At 41.3% G+C, this 18,537-nt stretch overlaps 1 protein-coding gene across 5 annotated transcripts in view; it reads left to right on the top strand.

Moving 5' to 3' along the window:
• The first annotated feature begins 1,144 nt into the window (after positions 1 to 1,144).
• ube3d (ubiquitin protein ligase E3D) overlaps positions 1,145 to 18,537 on the top strand; it is a 358,068-nt gene continuing 340,675 nt past the window's right edge. For 4 of the 5 annotated variants that reach the window (XR_009514423.1, XR_009514422.1, XR_009514421.1 and 1 more), the window contains exon 1: positions 1,145 to 1,365. Coding sequence is in view for 2 of the 5 variants with exons in the window: in XM_059982380.1 (XP_059838363.1) it covers positions 1,289 to 1,365 (77 nt within the window). In the remaining 3 variants the exon portion in view is untranslated. Of the gene's footprint in view, positions 1,366 to 8,667; positions 11,975 to 18,537 lie in introns of those variants that run through there. The other variant, XM_059982381.1, reaches the window with a different exon arrangement.

The raw sequence follows: 18,537 nt of genomic DNA, 5'->3' as shown, positions 1-18,537 counted from the left end.
TTCTTTGGTATCTGCCTTGCCTTTGTATTGTGTACAATTGTCTCCCTGTTTCACTCTCATCCCAGTGCTTCTGCCATGTCTCCTCAATACGTGTTTTTATAATGCTTTTGACTTCTGCTTTACTTAGAGGGATCTGGACCTCTATTATAGACAATTTGGGTGATTGTTTAATGTCCACTTTTTCATTACCCTCCACACCACACTGAGCAGGAACCCAAAGGAAGCTTACTTCCACCCTATTTTCGGTCAGTGTATATAACTGGCTTAGAATTTTAATGAATATACTGTTGGTGGCTGGTAAAAAGACTCTTATTAGGAAATGGTTATCACAGGAGAGCCCAACTTTAAATACATGGATGGAAATTACAATGGACATTTACAAAATGGAAAAGATAACAGCATCTGTTAATCATAAGCATGGGAAAAATGGTTTAATTACATAATGCCTCATAGGCCTGATTTTATTCTCACAAATCAATGAATCTGTTGTAAAAAAAAGATCACTCCCACTTGTACATAGTTCTTTCCTTTTGCTTGTTTTCTCTTTCCACTCTTTTCTGTAAGTGTATAACCCAGATAAATACTTTGTGGAGATTTGTGATATATATGATTATATGATATATATGTACAATGTCTGAAATACATCTTATGGAAATGTTTGTTTAATAATGAACTTCAATAAAAAAATAAATTACAAAAAAAAACATCCAGTCTACTTTCTGATTTTCTTGATTTGATCGAGGTAAATACAGACAAACTGTCTGCACTGAGGAATGTAGACTGCAATACCTGTGTGGCCAGAGCTTTTGATCCATCCGTAAATATTACAAATTCGTTTCTAAGATGCAGGTCTATATGTTCTTGTACTGTCAGTTTGATTCCACAGTTTCCCTTGTATCCGCCACAACGACCGCGGTAGAGAACGGGGAAAGGCGCATGTCCAATTACCAAGTGAGTACGGGTGGTGCGCGTGCGCCGTCCCGGGTCGGGGATTCTGAGGTGGTGCGCGTGCGCCGTCCCGGGTCGGGGATTCGGGGGTGGTGCGCGTGCGCCGTCCCGGGTCGGGGATTCGGGGGTGGTGCGCGTGCGCCGTCCCGGGTCGGGGATTCGGGGGGGTGGTGCGCGTGCGCCGTCCCGGGTCGGGGATTCGGGGGTGGTGCGCGTGCGCAGCTCCTGTCCGGGCTCGGGTCGGGGACCGTGCACGTGTGCGTGTGCTCCCGAGTCGGATTCGGGGGAGCGAGCCCCGAGCTTTGTCACATTCACCCCGCCGTGTGGGATCGGCAAGAAAATGGAGACAAAAACGCCCCTACCTGGGGTTTTCTTTGAGATAAGGAACAGCACGCAAAATGGACACTTAGTATTAGGGTAACTTGATTTCTTTTTTATTATGTAAGCTATCAAAGACTATGGTTTGCAATTTTTCTGGACGTAAGGGAAATTGACAGTGCATTACTGCTATATGCTTTTGATCCAAGTCTTATTTAGATGCATTGCAGCTATAGTAAAAACTGGAACACATCTTAAGAAACGGATTTGCATTGGTCTTATCGTTAACCTTAAAGATCTGGCTAATTTGAACTGTAATATGAGGTGATGTTCCGTTGTTTATGTTCGTATTCACTAGTTTAGAATAATGGGACGGATTCTTACTTAAAATGGGAGACTGAATGTGGGGAGGAGTTTTAGAATGAAAAGAAGTTTCTTTACCGAGTGGATGATGAACTTGTGGATCTATGCACCATTGAGCGCTGTGGAAGTCAAGATTCTGAAATTAACAAGGAAGTAGATATATTTCCAGAGGTAAAAAGGCATTCAGATGTGTAGGTAGAGAAGAAATAGGATCAGCCTTCATCTTGTAGGCTCAAAGGGCCAGGAATCCTGCTTCAATTCTGTATGGGTATTTTCTGAAGATAATCACGATTGTTGTCCCTAGCGTGATCTTTTTTCCAGACATGGAAGTTGAGATTGTAAATATATAACTGATTTCTCTCTGTCCGGAAGAGTGTTACTAGCAGTCTACTCCCAAAGACTTGTTACCCCATTGGTAGGGCTTATGTATTTTCGAAGCAGCTACAAGGCTGGCCCAGATAGAGACATGTAAGATAAAGTCACTGAGTTAATGTTGAAGACAGTTATGAAGTGGTCGTCGTGTCATAGAGACACAACACAGAAACAGGTTCTTTGGCCCATTGAGTCCATTGCCAACTATCAACAACCATTATTCCTACACCAAGGCGTGTTTGGGCTGTTGATGCCCTTGACGGCCCTAAAGTTTCTGAACCTTCTGCTGCGCCTTCCACTCATTTTGCATTTGTAGATCATGGAATTTCTGCTGGACTTCAGCTTTTAGTTACCTGTTGAACCGTTACTGTTCCCTTCAGGTGTGCAAAGCTTCCAATCCAGGAACACTTTGTGTCTGCAGTTAATCAGGTTCTGGATCTCATGGTTGCTGTAATCAAACTTGTGGTATTTACTAGTGGATAAGCCAAGAATCTCTTCATTGGGTAGTCTGTGGACATTCTGTAGTCTCCCATCAGTTTGGAGTAGACCCTTTATCTGTGAAGTACTGTCTACGAGGAACTGTCATTGAAGGGTCTTTGATTTTCAACTGGCATTGTTTCTGTTGACACTGGTATTTTGGGTCAGGTCAACGTAGATGTCAGATCAGATTAGGCACTATTACATATGAATTTGTGAGTGAAATTCCTCGCCACTGAGTTGTATTTAGCAGTGGATGTCCTTGTGTTCTCTTGCCCAGCTGATAATATAATTGACAGATGTCAGTGCCTGCTTCAGTAGGTCTTGTGTTAATCTCAGTGACAGAAATGAGTTGTTGGTTATGACAAAGCCAAGCACCAAGCAGGAGGAGGAGCCATTTGGAGCTGGCCTTTCCTACTCCCTCCTCACAACCTATGCCTCACCAAATTTTTAACATCTTTTCCCACCCAAAATTGAATTTGCCTGGGTTTATCTTAGCTGAAAGCATTGACCGTTTATACCCAAAGTGCTGAGTGTTGCTCCACATTTCCAGCATCTGCAGAGTCTCTTGTGTCCTGGTTCCATTTCTTGTATTCAATTCAAATCAGTGACCTCCAGAACCTCAGACTTGCACTTCCCTCTCTTGCGTTTGAATCCTTCTACAAGCATACCCATCCCACCTCTGCCTTCTTTCTGGCCATGTGGTGCCCTGTCTCCTTAGTTGCTCATTCCTCTACGTGGGTCTCCAGTTCATGCATTGTTGTCTGTACACTTGGACACCTAAATCCTCTGCACTGGATTCATTCCTTCAGTCTTTCTTGCTCTTTATTTACTTGATGCCTCTTTTAGTAACCTCCTCCTAATCCATCTTTAATCAAGCTCCTTTGGATGATCAAACAAGAGGAAATCTGCAGATGCTGGAAATTCAAACAACAACACACACAAAATGCTGGTGGAATGCAGCAGGCCAAGCAGCATCTATAGGGAGAAGCACTGTCGACATTTCGGGCCGAGACCCTTCGTCAGGACTAACCAAAAGGAAAGATAGTAAGAGATTTGAAAGTAGGAGGGGGAGGGGAAAATGCGAAATGATAGGAGAAGGCCGGAGGGGGTGGGATGAAGCTGAGAGCCAGACACGTGATTGGCAAAAGGGATACAGAGCTAGAGAAGGGAAAGGATCATGGGACGGGAGGCCTCAGGAGAAAGAAAGGGGGAGGGGGAAAGCACCAGAGCGAGATGGAGAACAGGCAGAGTGATGGGCAGAGAGAGAGAAAAGAAACAAATAATATGTCAGGGATGGGTTAAGAAGGGGAGGAGGGGCATTAACGGAAGTTAGAGAAGTCAATGTTCATGCCATCAGGTTGGAGGCTACCCAGCCGGTATATAAGGTGTTGTTCCTCCAACCTGAGCGTGGCTTCATCTTGACAATAGAGGAGGCCATGGATAGACATATCAGAATGGGAATGGGACGTGGAATTAAAATGTGTGGCCACTGGGAGATACTGCTTTTTCTGGCGGACAGAACATAGGTGTTCAGCGAAACGGTCTCCCAGTCTGCATCAGGTCTCACCAATATATAAAAGGCCACACCGGGAGCACCGGACGCAGTATACCACACCAGCCGACTCACAGGTGAAGTGTCGCCTCACCTGGAAGGACTCTGGGGCCCTGAATGGTGGTGAGGGAGGAAGTGTAAGGGCAGGTGTAGCACTTGTTCCTAGAGGAACAGGAGGGAGATCGGTGGGAAGGGATGGGGGGGGGGGGGATGAATGAGTAGGGAGCGATCCCTGCGGAAAGCTGAAAGAGGGGGGAGGGAAAGATGTGCTTGGTAGTGGGATCCCGTTGGAGGTGGCGGAAGTTACGGAGAATTATACGTTGGACCTCGAGGCTGGTGGGGTGGAAGGTGAGGACAAGGGGAACCCTATCCTGAGTGGGGTGGCGGGCGGATGGGGTGAGGGCGGATGTGCGGGAAATGAGAGAGATGCGTTTGAGAGCAGAATTGATGGTGGAAGAAGGGAAGCCCCTTTGTTTAAAAAAGGAAGACATCTCCTTCATTCTGGAATGACAAGCCTCATCCTGAGAGCAGATTCGGTGGAGATGGAGGAATTGTGAGAAGGAGATAACATTTTTGCAAGAGACAGGGTGGGAAGAGGAATTGTCCAGGTAGCTGTGAGAATCTGTAGGCTTATAGTAGATATCAGTAGATAAGCCGTCTCCAGAGATGGAGACAGAAAGATCAAGAAAGGGGAGGGAGGTGTCGGAAATGGACCAGGAAAATTTGAGGGCAGGGTGAAAGTTGGAGGCAAAGTTAATGAAATCAATGAGCTCAGCATGCGTGCAGGAGGCAGCGCCAATGCAGTCGTTGATGTAGCGAAGGAAAAGAGGGAGACGGATACCTATATAGACTTGGAACATGAACTGTTCCACAAAGCCAACAAAAAGGCAGGCATAACTGGGACCCTTTGGATGATCACCCATTTTTGTGACAATCCTTCAGATCACATCTTACAATTAATGTGCAGTGCAGATGGAAGTTGTAATTTGTCACATGTTCCTGTGATACTGCTGTTTCAAGTATGTAAAAACTTGGCAGGTGTTCATAGAAATTTCCCAGAATTTCCATAATTTGATTTAATGCAAACTTGGATACAAAATAAGCTCAGCTTTAGGGAACAGAACCATAATAATTCATATTCAGTGTTTTGAGGATGATATACAGTGTTATTTTCTGGGGGATCAGTGCTGAGGGAATTTATTTTCTTGACATACAGTAATGATTTTGAGATACATCTCCACCAAAGGAGGTGTAAGGTACTCCTTGCAGGTCACACTTGGGCAAGGTGTAGGACCTGCTTAGTCACGTGACGCAGGTGTTGGTTGGTCGTATGAGCAACTGGTGCATATCACAAGTCCTGGTTTGATGGCAGGCAGAAGTCACCCATCTTGTAAAGACACTGCCCAGAAGAAGGCAATGGCAAACTGTTCTATAGAAAAATTTGCCAAGAACAATCATGGCCAAAAGACCTTGCTCGCCTGAATAATATGACATGGCACATAATGATGATGACGCAAATGATTTGGACTTCACTGTCCAAATTCCTAATGTGCAGATGGCACAAAAATGTGAAGGGGGCACTCGGGGGGATGGACAAACTGGAAGAAGGGATGGACATCGAAAATGCGGGGAAGCAAGCAGTCTGGCTGTGTAGAAAGTGCAAGGGTACAATTATAATAATTGTGCTCAAACTTTCCAGGTTGAGAATGTAACTTTTAAAACACATAGAGGATCCAGGACTCTGGTGACATGACCATAAAACATAGGAACAGAATTATACCATTCAGCCCATCAACCATTGGTTGTACTGTCTCTAGAATATTGATTGTGTATTTGGGCACCACTATGTGGTAATGAGAATGTGGGAAGGAATATGTACATCAGTCCTTCCAGATGAAGAAGCTGTATCCAGTGCTCCTGGCGCGGCCTTCAGTTACACCTGAAGCAGTTTTGGGGCTGCTTTGTTAAGCACCTTTATCTTGCCTGCTGCAATAGCCAGAATCTCCTGGTGCCAACCTATTTCAATTTGATTTCTCATTCCCGTTCGTAGTCCATGGGTTCCTAATGAAAGGATGAGGCCAAATTCAGGTTGGAGGAGTCAGCTGGAGACGCTCATGGAGTGAGTACTGTTTTGGATTCGCTCCATAACCTTTACTTTTTTTAACCTTTGATCACCCTTATTCAGCTTATTTTTACCTATATCGAAAGTTTCTTTGTTATTTTTTTTGTTTGGATTTATTGCCAAGAGTTTGTTGTGAACTTTTGAAGATATGCAAACAGAAATGTCTCTCAGGTCTAAGGGACGGGATCCCGGACGCAATCCGAACGGTAACGGAAAGAAGCAGGCTCCATCACAACAAACTCAATTAACTTCTGAATTGCTTATGGAGGTTTTGGATAAAAAATTTGCTGAACTACAACAATTTTTTAAAGAAGATATAGAGGCGTTTCAAGAGTACATGGTTAAGACGGATTTAGTAATTAAACAGCAACAAGCTCTTATTGCGTCTCTGCAAAAAGATGCTCGGAAGCGAGATTTGACTATTGAAAAACTGCAACAGGATTTAATTTCGACCATTAAGCTGATGGAAGCCCTTGAAGCCAAGAGTGACGATTTTGAGAATCGGTCCAGAAGACAGAACTTACGTATACTTGGTCTTCCAGACGGCATAGAAAAAGATGACCCTTCGAAATATTTTGCTCAACTTTTAAAAGAAGCGTTTCCGACGATTTTCCCGAATAACCCTCCTTTATTGGATCGGGCACATAGAATTCGGCGTCGATCACCGAGTGCTACAGACAAACCTTCGGTGGTAATTGTCCGGTTCCATTATGTACATGACAAAGAACAACTTATAAGAGCAGCTCGTTGAGCAGGAATGATTAAATTCAAAGAATTTTGCTTCCGCCTGGTAGAAGACTTTAGTCCTGACCTTTTAAAAAGAAGGCTTCTTTTTAAACCGTTGATGGCTGAATGTTATGAGAAAAATCTGAAACCTGCGCTTCTATACCCTGTGAAGCTTCGAATTTCTCCGTCGAATGCTCCACGACAAGTTTTCACTTCAACTTCAGAAGTGAGAAAATATCTGGAGGAGAACTTCCCTACTGCTACAGACACCAGTCTCTAATAAATGAACGATCCTGATCTTGTAAGATGGTTCTCGATCTCTTAAACCAGAATTAAAATCTGGTTATTGGTGTAGGTTCATCCTAAACTTTATACTTAAGTTAAAGTGTGTTTTCGTCATATTAATTGTTTTGCCTTATATACTTTAATCATTTAACTACATACTTGTCCATTAACTTTGTTCCTTCGAAGGTATATTTTTAATTCTTTGAAGGTGAATTTTTCTTTGATTAAGATGGTGGTTTTTTGAAAAAGATTTTTGGTTTTGCTTAAGATGGCGTTATGTTTTTATTTTTTTTCGCCTTTTTCCTACAATCCATCGCTTATAGCTTAAATATTTTTTGTTTTGTCTGGGCTAGAGCCCGATTTATAATTTTTTTTAGTGATTATATTTTTATTCTTTTTACAACTAACTATACTTAGAAATATGGTTTTTATTATAGTGATTTTAATTTTTAAAGTTGGGGTGATTCTTTTATATATATCCTTTATATATGGAGTGTTCTTCAGCTGACATGGGGGTAGGATTAGTCTTATTTTTTTCCCTTTTTAAGTCATATTTTGGCTTTTTCTCTTTTTCTTGGGGGGTGGGGGGATGGTCTGTTTTCTAATTCTATTTTTTTTGTACCAGTTTGTGTTAGTTTTTTCATTTGGGCTGTTTTTGAACTTCAAATATATCTGTGTTGTCGTCACTTCCGGGTCTTCTCTTTACTTTTGTTCCTCTTCCGGGTGCATGAGTTTATAAGTTGGTTAACCCTTTCTATACCAAAGGGTTGGTTTTAGAATTATGGCTCAGACCATTAATTTTGTGTCTTGGAATACTAATGGTTTAAATCATCCAATTAAACGAAAGAAGATTTTCAAAGTATTCCTAAGACTTAATGTTCATATCATTTTTGTACAAGAAACTCATGTGAGGAAGGAGGACAAATTTTGTTTTTTTAGATTTTGGCGGGGTCAACAGTGTCACGCAAATTCGAATGCTAAAGTAAAAGGAGTTTCAATTTTTATTGACTCCTCTATTTCATTTGTTCAACATGATATTTTTTTGGATCCGAATGGCAGATTTTTGTTAATTACGGGTTTACTTTGTAATAAAAAGGTTGCTTTGGTTAATGTTTACGCTCCAAATGTGGATTGTCCTGACTTTTTTAAGTCTTTATTTACCTCTTTACCCAATCTAAACGAATATAAGTTAATAATGGGTGGTGACTTTAATTGTTGTTTAAATCCTCTGATGGATAAATCTTTATCTATTTAGACTTTACCTAATAAGTCAGCCACTTGTATTAACTTTTTTTTGACTGACAATGGAGTTTTTGATATTTGGAGATTCGGGCATCCTAATGACAAAGAGTTTTCTTTTTTCTCACATGTTTATCACTCTTATTCAAGAATTGATTTTTTTTTGTAGACTCTTGTTTTATTCCATTGGTAATCGGTTGTAACTATGATATTATAGCTATCTCTGATCATGCTGCATTATTACTTTCTATGAAATTTACAGATACAGCTTCTAATGCCAGACAATGCCGATTTGACTCTACCTTGTTGCAAGACTCTGACTTTATAAAATTTATGGAGGAGCAGATCGACTTCTTCTTTTCAACTAATTCTACAGATGATATTTCCTGCGGAACACTTTGGGACACTTTTAAAGCGTATATACGTGGACAGATTATTTCTTATTCTGTTGGTTTGAGGAAACGTACTAAGATGGAAACTCTCTTATTGGTTGATAAAATTAAAGAGATTGATAAGAAATATTCGATTGCTCCTAGTAAGGAGCTTTACAAACAAAGGGTTGAACTTCAAATGGAACATAGTTTATTACTTACATCCTCGATTGAAAATCAATTAATGAAATCTAGATCTGATTTTTACATATATAGTGATAAATCTGGTAAACTGTTAGCTAGTCAATTGAAGAATGCTTTGGTTAAATGTCAGATCACTAAGATTGGTCAGCAGAATGGGAATCTGACAGTTAATCATGATGAGATAAATAAGGCATTTCAAGACTTCTATACCTCCCTGTATCAATCTGAATTTCCTCAAGATCATAATACCATGTCTGATTTTCTTGGGAAATTAAATTTTCCAAGATTATCATCTGATGATCTTTTGATATTGGATACTCCTATTACGGATTTAGAAATTAAAGGGGCTATTTCCTCAATGAATTCTGGGAAAGCACCGGGTCCAGATGGTTATACAGTTGAATTTTTAAATTTTTTTTCTGCTACTCTTTCCCCTTGGTTAGGTAAGGTCTTTGAGGAAGCCATTAGATTGGGGAATTTGCCACAATCTTTTTATAGAGCTTCCATTTCTTTAATATTGAAGAAAGATAAAGACCCTACTAATTGTGCTTCTTATAGACCTATATCTTTATTGAATGTAGACTCCAAGATTTTTTCCAAGTTACTGGCATCTAGATTGGAGAAGGTATTACCCAAAATTATTTCAGATGATCAAACTGGTTTTATTAAAAATCGTTATTCTTTTTTTAACATTAGGAGATTGTTGAATATTGTTTATACTCCCTCACATGACACTTCAGAATGCGTGATTTCATTAGATGCAGAGAAAGCATTTGATAGAGTTGAATGGCCTTACTTATTTAATGTGTTGGATAAGTTTAATTTTAGTCCGATATTTATGGATTAAATTGATTTATCATACTCCAGTAGCCTCAGTGTTTACCAATAATCAAAGATCTCCCTTTTTTCGCTTATTTCAGGGCACTAGACAAGGATGTCCTCTTAGTCCATTACTATTTAACATTCCCTTAGAACCTTTGGCAATTGCCATCAGACAATCACAGGATATTTTGGGAATTAATCGTGGGACAGATATTCTTAAGTTATCTTTGTATGCAGATGATTTATTACTATTCATTTCTAACCCGGAGAAATCCATCCCAGCAGTTTTATCATTATTGGCTCAATTTAGTGAGTTTTCTGGATATAAGTTAAATCTTAATAAAAGTGAATTGTTTCCTTTGAATAAACGGGTCCCAATTTATGGAAATTTACCTTTTAAATTAGTTAATGACTCTTTTACTTATTTAGGGATCAAAATCACAGAAAACCATAAAGATTTATTTAGATTTAATTTTTTTACCATTAATTGATCAGATTAAAGATTTGTTTACTAAGTGGTCACCTTTATCTTTATCCCTAATAGGTAGGATTAATGCTATTAAGATGGTTATTTTACCTAAGTTTTTATATATTTTTCAAGCGATACCAATTTTTATCCCGAAATCTTTTTTTACTAATGTTGACTCTAAAATTTCTTCATATATATGGCAGAATAAAAATCCCAGGTTAGGTAAAACATATTTACAGAAGACAAGAAAGGAAGTCGGGTTAGCATTACCTAATTTCAGATTTTACTATTGGGCAGTTAATATTAGATATTTGTTATGTTGGTTGAAAGATGGGGGTGGATCTTTTGGCCCTTGTTGGGTGAGTTTAGAAACTAAATCGGTATCAGCTTATGCTCTGGGTTCTATTTTAGGGACTTCTCTCCCTTTTTCTCTTTCTAAATTGTCGAAACGAATTGACAACCTGATAGTTAAACATACTTTGCGTATATGGTTTCAATTTCGGAGATTTTTTGGGTTGACTCAATTCGTTTTAAATAGTCCTATTGTATCTAATTGTTTTTTTCACCCTTCCATTATAGATCAAGCTTATTCGGCTTGGAAAACTAAGGGATTACTAAGATTTTCTGATTTATTTTTAGATAATTGTTTCATGTCTTTTGAGCAATTATCCAACAAATATAACTTGCCTAGATTTCATTTTTTTTAGATATTTACAGATTAGACATTTTTTAAGTTCTGTACTCTCTACGTTTCCAAATTTTGTGCCTTCAGATATTTTGGAGAGTTTATTTGAATTAGACCCTTTTCAAAAAGGGCTTATTTCAAAACTTTATAATATAATTATGAAGATACATTCAGAGCCTCTTTATAAGACTAAAAAGGATTGGGAAAGAGAGCTTAGTCTTAGTGTTTCTAGTGAGAATTGGGATAGAATTCTTCAATTAGTTAATACATCATCGTTATGTGCCAAACATTCACTAATACAATTTAAGATAGTACATAGGGCCCATATGTCCAAGGATAAGTTAGCTCATTTTTACTCTCATACAGTCCTATTTGTGATAGATGTCATTTTGAAATTGCGTCTTTAACTCATATGTTTTGGTCTTGTTCATTTTTGGAGAAATATTGGAAAGATATTTTTGATATTATTTCTGCGGTTTTGAATATTGATTTACAACCTCATCCTATTACCGCAATTTTTGGTTTACCAATCTTAGACTCACTGCATTTATCTTCTTCTGCCCGTCAAATGATTGCATTTCTAACTCTGATGGCTAGAAGATCTATATTGTTGAATTGGAAAGAAATTAATCCTCCCACTGTATTTAATTGGTTCTCTCAAACTATGTTATGTTTAAATTTAGAAAAAATTAGAAGTGGTACTTTTGAGACTTCTATTAAATTTGAAAAGTTATGGAGACCATTTATTCAACATTTTCATATGATGTAATATGACCCTGTGCCAAGTTCATTTGATTTCCGAGCTTTTAGCTTATGGATTTTGACAGGACCGGAAGTGACGGCATTGATGAATACTTATTTTTGTGAGATATTATAAACAGCCCCCTTTTTTTTCTCTTTTTTGCTTCTTTTTTCTTCTATATTAGTTATTAGTTATTAGAATAGATTAGCTAGTTTGGCATTATATTTTTTTTTGTTTTTTTTTCTTTTTTCTGTTTTCTTTATATCATATTATGAAATATTTAGACTTACTATGTTCATACATATATTTTATGGCTTATGTTTTGGTAAACTCATTTATATTGTAACTATTATGTATGTTTTTTTCATATGTAATGGAATTTATATGTTGGTAATTTCTTTATCAATATATCATTTGTATTCTGTCCATATTACTAATATTAATAAAAAGATTTAGAAAGAAAGAAATTCAGGTTGGAGGAGCAACACATCATATTCTGTTTGGGCAGTTTCTGGCTTGATTGCAAGAACATGAATTACTCTTAACTTCTGGCACCCTCTCTCCTCTTTTGCATGCTTAAACCTCTTTTGAGGTTAAACCTATTCTGGTGGCTCTCTCCTCCCTTGTCCTCATGACTGGTCTATCAGCTCCCTCTGATTTTTCACCTCTTTCTCCTTATTCCCTGGTCTGTTGTCTTTTCCTATCAGATTCCTTCTTCAGCCCCTTACCTCTTCCACCGGTCACCTCCCAGCTTCTTGCATCACAATCCTTTCCCAACCACTTTTTTCCCTCACCTGGTTTCAGCAATCACTTACTGTCCTCCCCTGTCTCCCCACTTGCTTCTGCCCCCTTTCCTTTCCAGTCCTTATGAAGGGTGTTGGCCTAAAATGTTGACTATTTATTCCTTTCCATAGATGCTGCCTGGTCTAGTGACTTCCTCTACCATTTTGTGTGTTTTGCTCCAGATTACGAGCATGTGTCTCTAGAATAAGTAGAATCAAATCAGGGAGGAGGGACTTTGGTTGCCTGGAGAGACAGGGGCAGTTGGGATTGTTCTCTTCAGAGGGGTGATGGTGAAGGTAAAACTGTGATTGGGTAGAATCAAGTGGAAAAAAAGGGGCCATTTTCCATACTTGGAAAAGTCAAGAAGCAGAGAATATAAATCTCAGGTAGGGGTTTCCGAGCTGGGCCCACAGACCCCTCAATTAATGGTAGGGGTCCATGGCATAAAAAAGGTTGAAAACCCTTCATCCAGGATGATTAGTATAAAAGCTAGGAAACATCTTGAAGAAGAGAGACTACTCTCTGATACCTCCTCTTATTTACCCCTTGATCATGACCCCACTGAGGAGCACCAGGCCACTGTCTCCTATAACATCACCAACCTTATCAGCTCTGGGGATCTCCCATCCACTGCCACCAACCTCATAGGTCCCACACCCCGCACTTCCCATTTCTACCTCCTACCCAAGATCCACAAACCTGCCTGTCCAGGTAGACCTATTGTCTCAGCTTGCTCCTGCCCCACCGAACTCATTTCTGCATACCTTGTCACTGTTTTATCCCCCATTGTTCAATCCCTTTCCACCTATGTTCGTGACACTTCTCACGCTTTGAATTTTTTCAATGATTTTAAGATCCCTGGCCCCCACTGCCTTATTTTCACCATGGACGTCCAGTCCCTATATACCTCCACCCCCACCAGGAAGGTCTCAAAGCTCTCTGCTTCTTTTTGGATTCCAGACCTAACCAATTCCCCTCTACCACCACTCTCCTCCGTCTAGCCGAATTAGTTCTTATTCTCAATAATTTCTCCTTTGGCTCCTCCCACTTCCTCCAAACCAAGGGTGTAGCCATGGGCACCTGCATGGGTCCCAGTTATGCCTGCCTTTTGTTGGCATTGTGGAACAGTCCATGTTCCAAGCTTATACGGGTATCCATCCCCCTCTTTTCCTTCGCTATATCGACGACTGCATTGGCGCTGCCTCCTGCACGCATGCTGAGCTCGTCGATTTCATTAACTTTGCCTCCAACTTTCACCCTGCCCTCAAATTTACCTGGTCCATTTCCAACACCTCCCTCCCCTTTCTTGATCTTTCTGTCTCCATCTCTGGAGACGGCCTATCTACCGATATCTACTATAAGCCTGCAGACTCTCACAGCTACCTGGAGTGTTCCTCTTCCCGCCCTGTCTCTTGCAAAAATGCTATCCCCTTCTCACAATTCCTCCATCTCCACCGAATCTGCTCTCAGGATGAGGCTTTTCATTCCAGGATGAAGGAGATGTCTTCCTTTTTTAAACAAAGGGGCTTCCCTTCTTCCACCATCTACTCTGCTCTCAAATGCATCTCTCCCATTTCCTGCACATCTATCCTCACCCCATCCACCCACCACCCCACTTGGGATAGGGTCCGCCTTGTCCTCACCTACCACACCACCAACCTCCAGGTCCAATGTATAATTCTCCGTAACTTCTGCCACCTCCAACGGGATCCCACTACCAAGCACATCTTTAAACCATCCCCCTCCTTTCTGCTTTCCACAGGGATTGCTCCCTATGCGACTCCCTTGTCCACTCGTTCCCCCCCCCCATCCCTTCCCACCGTTCTCCCTCCTGGCACTTATCCTTGCAAGTGGAACAAGTGCTACACCTGCCCTTACACTTCCTCCCTCACCACCATTCAGGGCCCCACACAGTCCTTCCAGGTGAGGCGACACTTCACCTGTGAGTCGGCTGGTGTGATATACTGCGTCCGGTGCTCCCGGTGTGGCCTTTTATATATTGGTGAGACCTGATGCAGACTGGGAGACCGTTTCGCTGAACACCTATGCTCTGTCCACCAGAAAAAGCAGGATCTCCCACTGGCCACACATTTTAATTCCACGTCCCATTCCCATTCTGATATGTCTATCCATGGCCTCCTCTATTGTCAAGATGAAGCCACGCTCAGGTTGGAGGAACAACACCTTATATACCGGCCGGGTAGCCTCCAACCTGATGGCATGAACATTGATTTCTCTAACTTCTGTTAATGCCCCTCCTCCCCTTCTTAACCCATCCCTGACATATTGTTTGTTTTTTTTCTCTCTCTCTCTGCCCATCACTCTGCCTGTTCTCCATCTCGCTCTGGTGCTTTCCCCCTCCCCCTTTCTTTCTCCTGAGGCCTCCCGTCCCATGATCCTTTCCCTTCTCTAGCTCTGTATCACTTTCGCCAATCACGTGTTTGGCTCTCAGCTTCATCCCACCCCCTCCGGCCTTCTATCATTTCGCATTTTCCCCTCCCCCTCCTACTTTCAAATCTTTCCTTTTGGTTAGTCCTGACGAAGGGTCTCGGCCCGAAATGTCGACAGTGCTTCTCCCTATAGATGCTGCTTGGCCTGCTGCGTTCCACCAGCATTTTGTGTGTGTTGCTTGAACATCTTGAAGAACTGTTTGTAGAAGTCTCTGAACAACTACCACTAATATATCACCTGTGGAGCCAAAGGCGCCAAAGGTGCTTGACCACTGTTATACCACCAAAAATGCTTATCGTACTATCCCTTGTCCACACTTTGGAAAGTTCAACCACCTGGCTATACTTCTAATCCTGGTGTATATGCAGATACTAAACACGCAGCATCAGTGGTGGGGACCAAGAAGGCATGGTCAGTGGAGGTGGAGAAGTGCTTACAGGACTGCTTTGAGTCAGTAGACTGGACAAAATTTAAGGACTCATCGTTGAATCAAAGCGCCACATTTGTGGCTGACTTCATTAAGACCTGTGTGGATGAGTGAGTGCCTTTAAGAACTTACTGGATATACCCAAACCAAAGATGTGGATGAACCAGGAGATGCATAGTCAGCTGAGGGCTAAAACTGTGACATTCAGGACTGGTGATCCAGAACAGTCCAGGTGCAGGAAGACCTACTGAAAGTTATTTTAAGAATGAAAAAATATTCCTGATTGAAGTTAGAGGTGGAATTTGATTCATGACAGCTCTGGAAAGATTTGCAGGCTGTGATGCTTTACTCTCGGATGAGCTCCAAGCCTTTTCTGCACACTTTTAAAGGGAGAATAAACTACACCTGTGAGAATCTTTGCAGCACCTGGTGACCTTGTGATCTGTGTTATGGAGGCAGATGCCAGAACATTTTTCTGTTGCTAGCTCTGATGGTGTATCTAGTACGGCATTGAAAACAAGTGCAAACCAACTGGCGGGAGAGTTCGATGACAGCTTTAATCTCTCACTGCTACAGTCGGAGGTTCTTGCCCGCTTCAAAAGGGTGCCAATCGTACCAGTGCCCAAGAAGAACAGGGGCATTGCCTCAGTGATTATCATTCAGTTCCCCTCATGGTGAAGTGCTTTGAGAGGTTGGTCATGGCCAGAATCATGGCCTAAGCAAGGATTTGGACACAATAGGTCTTCAGTGGCTGCAATCTCACTGGCTCTCCACTCAGTCTTGGATCACCTGGACAAAAGAAATACCAATGTCAAGCTGCTGTTTATCGATTATAGCTCAAAGTTCAACACAATCATACCCTCAGCTCTAATCAACAAGCTTTGAAACCTGGGCCCCTGTGACCCCCTTGACTTCTTCATTTGGAGACCACAGTCAGTACAGATTGGACATAACGTCTCCTCCTCATTGATAGTCAACACTGGCGTACCTCAAGGATGTATGTTTAGCTCACTACTCTACTCTCTCTACACCCATGACTGTGTGGCTAGGCACAGCTAAATGCCATCTATAAATTCACCAATGACTCAGCTGTTGGTAGAACCTTAGATGTAATGTGGAGGATTACAGGAGTGAGATAGATTGGCTGGTGGAGTGGTATCACAACCACCACCTTATGCTCGGTGTTAGTAAGACCAAGGAATTGATTGTGGACTTCAGGAAGGGGAAGTAGAGGTAACATCCACCAGTCCTCGTCGAGGGATTGGAAGTGGAAAGGGTGAGCAGTTTCAAGTTCCTGGGTATCACCATCTCTGAAGATCTATCCTGGGTCCAATATACGGATGCAATTACAAAGAAGGCATGACAGCGACTATATTACATTAGGAATTTGAGGACACTCAATATGTCACCAAAGATTCTTGCTAATTTCTACAGATGTACCATGATGAGTATTCTAACTGGTTGTATAGAGGGTCCACTGCACAGGACCGGAAAAAACTGCAAAAAGTTGAATCAGGTTTGTGAAATTTTTTTGTTGTAAAAATTTCAACAGCTGGCTGAACCAGTCCATCATGGGCACTAGTCTTACCAGCTCGAGGACATCTTCAAAAGGTGATGCTTCAAGAAGGTGGCATTCAAAATTAATGACCCCCATCACCCAGGGCTTAACCTAATCTCATTACTTCCATCAAAGGTGAGGTTCAGGAGCTTGAAGACATGCACACAATATATCAGTAGCAGCTTCTTCCCCTCTGCCATCAGATTTCGGAATGGACAATGAACCTATGAGCACTACCTTAGGCTTTTTTTTTTGCACTACTTATTTAATTTAATTTTTTATGTACATTTCTTATTGTAATTTACATCTTTTTTTATGTATTGCAATATCCTGCGCCCAAAAATCAACATATTTTATGATACACACAAAATGCTGGAGTAACTCAGCAGGCCAGGCAGCATCTGTGGAAGGGAATAAACAGTCGACGTTTCAGGTCGAGAGCCTTCATCAAGACTGAAAAATAAAGAAGGGAAGTCAGAGTGAGAAGGTTTGGGAAGGGGAGGAAGAAGTACAATGTGGTAGGTGACAGGTGAAACCAAGAGAGGATTAAAGTAAAGAGCTGGGAAGTTGATTGGTGAAAGAGATAAAGGGCTGGAGGAGGGGGCATTTGACGGGAGAGAGTAAAGACCATGGAAGAACGGGAAGGAGGAAGAGCACTGGAGGGGGAGGGGCAGGTAAGGAAAAATGTTGAGAGAGGGAAACAGGAATGGGGAATGGTGAAGAGCTGAGGGGTAGTTAACGGAAGTTTGAGAAATTGATGTTCATGTCATTAGATTGGACCTCTCTTACCTGCTCATCACTCCCCTCTTCCTTCCTTTCTTCCATAGTCTTCTACTCTCCTATCGGATTCCCCCTCTTCCAGCCCTTTATCTCTTTCCCCAATTAATTTCCCAGCTCTTTATTTCACCACCCTCCCTCGTCCCAGTTTTATCTAACACCTACCACCTTGTATTTCTTCCTCCCCTCCTCCCACCTTCTTACTCGACTTCTCCCCTTCTTTTCCAGTCCCGATGAAGGGTCTCAGCTTGAAATGTTGACTGTTTATTCCTGTCCATAGATGCTGCACGGCCTGCCGAGTTTCTCCAGCATTTTGTGTATGCTGCCTTGGATTTCCAGCATCTACAGATTTTCTCGTGCTTGATATTTTACGACATTTGCCAGTGACATTATATCTGATTCATCTTTTCACTCAGTGAGCTGGCATGATTTGGAATTCATTGCAAAGACAATGTTAACACTCAGTTTGAGGAGACTAGAATATGTATGCAAGGATGTAATGCTGAAGCTTTGTGGCATATTGGGCAGCCTGCAACTGAAGTATTGCAAGCAGTTTCGGGCCCCATATCAAAGAAGGGATGTACTGGCATTGGAGTGGATCCAGGGGAAGTTCATGAGAATTAACCCATGAAGGAAAAGGTTACTGTATGAGTTGTGTCAGATGGCTGTGGGAGCTGTTCTTGTTGGAGTTTAGGTGAATGAGGGGAGGTCTTTTTGAAACCTATCAAATATTGAAAAACTTAGATAGAGTGGATGTGGAGAATATGTTTCCTATTGTGTGTGAGTCTAAGATTAGGGACACAGTCTCCGATACAAGGAGGTCACTTTAGAACAGTGATGAGG

This window comes from Hypanus sabinus, chromosome 10 (genome assembly GCF_030144855.1).
Source record: "Hypanus sabinus isolate sHypSab1 chromosome 10, sHypSab1.hap1, whole genome shotgun sequence".
Taxonomy (NCBI): Eukaryota; Metazoa; Chordata; class Chondrichthyes; order Myliobatiformes; family Dasyatidae; genus Hypanus; species Hypanus sabinus.
Note: the sequence above shows the minus strand (reverse complement) of the source record. Positions and strands in the feature narration are given on the sequence as shown.